The 3818-nt window shown below is 42.5% G+C and overlaps 1 protein-coding gene across 1 annotated transcript in view; it reads right to left on the reverse strand.

Annotated features, from left to right (window-relative positions):
• atp2b2 (ATPase plasma membrane Ca2+ transporting 2) overlaps positions 1–3818 on the reverse strand; it is a 97118-nt gene that overhangs the window by 10950 nt on the left and 82350 nt on the right. The window contains exon 22 of the mRNA XM_016498364.1: positions 3170–3407. Within this exon, the coding sequence (XP_016353850.1) occupies positions 3170–3407 (238 nt within the window). The remainder of the gene's footprint in view (positions 1–3169; positions 3408–3818) is intronic.

A 3818-nucleotide genomic window follows, 5' to 3' on the forward strand; every position in this document is an offset into this window, starting at 1 on the left:
TAAGAGTGTATCGTGGTGAATTCATGTGATTAAAGGGGACATCGGATGCCCCCCTTACGAAAATTAGCCATGGTTTTATTGTAGTAAAAGTGTAGTAACCATGTTTTTTTGGCATATTGATTACCATTTGTATAACCACAGTTTTACTACAAATACCATGGTTAAACTATAGTTAGTGTAGCAAAACCATGGTTAATCTGTAGTTACCATGGTTTAACAGTAGTAACCATGGTTTTTTGGTTGTATTTTTAGTAAAATCATGGATCATTTTCGTAAGGGACATTTTCCACAAGTTGGATAATGATCCTTTAGGATATTCATGAAATGTCTGCTAAATACATTAGTTAAAATTCCTTAATGATTGTGTAAAACAATAACCTTTTTACCTTGTCATAAATATTTCTGTATACGGCGACATGTTTCGGTGCATGTCTCTTTAAATGTTAATGAGCTATTCCTCACCCGTTTTTTGTGTATTCAGTGGCACATTACCATCAAAAACAAAATTAACCGTGTCCTCAGTGGCTCATATGTCAGGAGAAAATAAAGACTCTTATGTTCACTTTTACATGCAACTACAAAACACCTGCATTGCCTATGAGACATGGCTGAGGGCGGAAATATGCTAATACGGGACAGTCCATCAGCGGCCGTAGGCGGGGCCTGAGCAGTATGATGTCATACTGCTCAGAAAATCAAAACGGCTTGATAATTGAGACTGTTTAGGTTTTTTGGGGATTAAAAAAGAGGAGTGAATGGATTTTTATCATTGTAGGGTGGTTGTGTCCACACACTGCTAAGACATATTTATATGCAAATACAACATAAAAGTGAATTTTGCATCCGATGTCCCCTTTAAGGATTTTGTTGTCAATAACAAAGCTGTACATGGATCCATTTTGCTGTTGCCATGGAAACAAATCATTTCTGACTCAGAGAATATGAACAACTCTGAGTAGCTGTTGTCTCGTAATTATGGTAGCCCTCACATAAGATTAATGCAGCATTATATTTACAACAGATTGCAGAACAGAGCTTCTTTCTAGAATCTCTGCTGCAGAGCTGCTTCCCTGTGATGCCTTTTTCATAATGTTTACTGTTCAGTGTTCAGTCTGAAATGTAATACTTTGCACTTTGAACTTTCATGACCTACATGGATATATTTAGGTAGGGGCCGCATCTCATATTTTGCAGTGTTCTGGCTCCAGATTTGTTATACCCCTGTTGAAAAAAACCAACACATGCAGGTTAGGTATGTTTTGAAGCATTGGCAGCTGGTTTGCGCTGGATTAAGCTGGTCCTAAATTGGTCATGAGCTGGTCCTGAGCTGGTTATAAGCTGGTCCTGAGCTGGTTTAAGCTGGTCATGTGCTGGTCCTAAGCAACTAGCTCCTGCTCAGGACCAGCTCATAACCAGCTTAAACCAGCTCATGACCAACTAAGGACCAGCTTACACCATCTCAAACCAGCAGCCATGCTTCAAAACATACCTAACCAGCATATGCTGTTTTTTTCAACAGGGGCATAACTGTTTTAAAAAGAGTTCAAATCTCTTTGAATTCAGTCATTTTTTGGTTTCGTTATGATTGGCCCACTTCAGGTCTGGAGTCCAAGAGCATCCCTGACAAACACCCAAAGAAGAGTGTCACTCACGCCCAGAGGGAGCAGCAGCAGTGCTGGTAGGAGAGGAAAGAGCATTGCACAAGGACACGTGACTAGGACTAGAAACATGGGTTACATCCTGATTTTGACTGGTGGTGGAGGACTGGCGTCTCAGAGCCCCCTGAAAGGAAGTCCCGCTCTTGAACGTGTTCACTACCTCGATCTGCAGGAACGGGGAGAGAAATACATGGAGCAATGCTTCATCACATGGACATGGTTTAGAAGACTATGACAGGCCCTCATCACACATTAAACACTTCATCTGAAATTAGCACTGAGGCTTTGATGGCTTTAGAAAGGTCCTCCTCCCCGCTGTTGCAGCTTTGACAGCAGTCCTGATGAATGCCCAGAGACCCTCGAGAGCCTTGCCGCAGGACTGCATAAGAGTACTGTTATCATATCATATGACAAACAACAGGCCATAGCAATTCACCGTAAATGATCTGCATGCCACTACCAAAACTCTGTCGCATGCAGCGCATTATACAACAGTTAGTGCTGCTCCTCTAATCTGATTGGACAGATGGCATTCCGTTAGTGCAGATATTTAGAATATGGGACGTTTTTCCCTTTTCGCTACTTGTCTGTGTTCGTAGTGTTCCAGATCAGTGTATGTGAGTGGAGCTGTACGATTTTGCCTGGACCGAGAAGCAGTGGAGCGGAAGTGAAGTTACAAAAGTCTTTGAGCACGTAGGGCCAATCTCTTTCACTCCACTCATATACACTAATCCAGTCTGTGTGTTGCTTTGATGGTTGAGACTGTTTTCAACAATGTAATAAACTGGACAACTTTGTCTCAAACATCATTAAACTGTTGTATAAAAGCATCACGACACTCACAAAAGACAATCACAGCCGTGATGCTATTCAGAACAGCATCGTGCTTGTGAATGTGATATTGCTTAAGGACATGATTTTAGACTGGAGTGAAATATTATTGCAGGAATGGCGTATGAATGATCTGAGTGGGGGCGATGTAAACATATTGGCTTTGCTCAGTGAAAAAGTCGTTCTAACTAACTTTAAAAAAATCGTTTCCAGTGTAGGCTCGGGTTTAGAAATGCAATTATGTTGTTCCTAAAATTTTACAGCACCCAGAATCATACTTAAGTTTTATCTTGAGGTTGTCATTGTAATGTAGATCTAATTATGCAAAACGCTATTCAATAAATGACTGTTTGGTTGGAATACAAAAGTGTTTTTCATGAAAGGTGTACTGACAGCCCATGATCAATGCAACAGTACTGAAGTCTTGCGATCAGCGCTGATGTTTGTGCTAGTAATGGCATTTGGCAGAGCTGCGGTTCAACCTCCGCATTGTTCTAAATCTGTCCGTAAAACACACTGCCAGCCATGCAGATGGTTGAATCTCAAGTACATAATTACAAACACAGCTGATGTTCCAGCAGAAGTATAGCTAATTCCCACAGATGCCATTCGCAGAATTCATGCTGAATATTTCATGCGGAAACTTTCGTAGCTTCCCAAAGGCTGTCAGAGGTGCTAACCTGAGTCTGGATTCTGTTGAGGCCTCTGAACCAGAGGATCTGCCCTCGCCGCAGCTCCCTCTCAGCGTGATCGATCTCCTCCTGGTCCTCGTTCATCTCCTCCTCGTGCATTTCATCCTTCTTTGACAGCTGACCAGCCCCTCTGAGGAACCTCAGCTTGCTGTTTGGGATTGTTGAGATAACCTGACCCAGAGCAGGACACACGTGTATGGATATTAGAACCCCTGATAGCAACAGACTCCGGGGCGGATCCGCCCTCAAGTCGGCAGCTCCGCTGTACTGTCAGACTCTGTTCGGTCATTCGCCCAGAATCTGCCCCGCCTCCGGACAGCGCGCTGTCAGCTAGCGGACTCATGATGGACACGGCGCGGATTAGCGATCCGAACGCGGGGTTTTTTGTTTTGTTTTTAACCGGTGCGTCTCAGAAATCCTCCTCAGAGTGGAGAAGCTGCGGCCGGCCAGGTTGAAGAAGACTGAACTCGGTAAGAATACTTTTAAAATATGCTTTATTTGTACAGTTGCCAGTAACATTAACGTTAATAAAGTTGTTAATTGCTTTGTTGTAGTTTTGAATTTTTGAAATTGCGTTGTGGAATGTCCAGTTAAGGTTAGCTCTTCAGCATTATTAGCATTATCATAGATTTGAGTA

This window comes from Sinocyclocheilus anshuiensis, unplaced genomic scaffold (genome assembly GCF_001515605.1).
Source record: "Sinocyclocheilus anshuiensis isolate Anshui unplaced genomic scaffold, SAMN03320099.WGS_v1.1 scaffold1320, whole genome shotgun sequence".
NCBI classification, from domain to species: Eukaryota; Metazoa; Chordata; class Actinopteri; order Cypriniformes; family Cyprinidae; genus Sinocyclocheilus; species Sinocyclocheilus anshuiensis.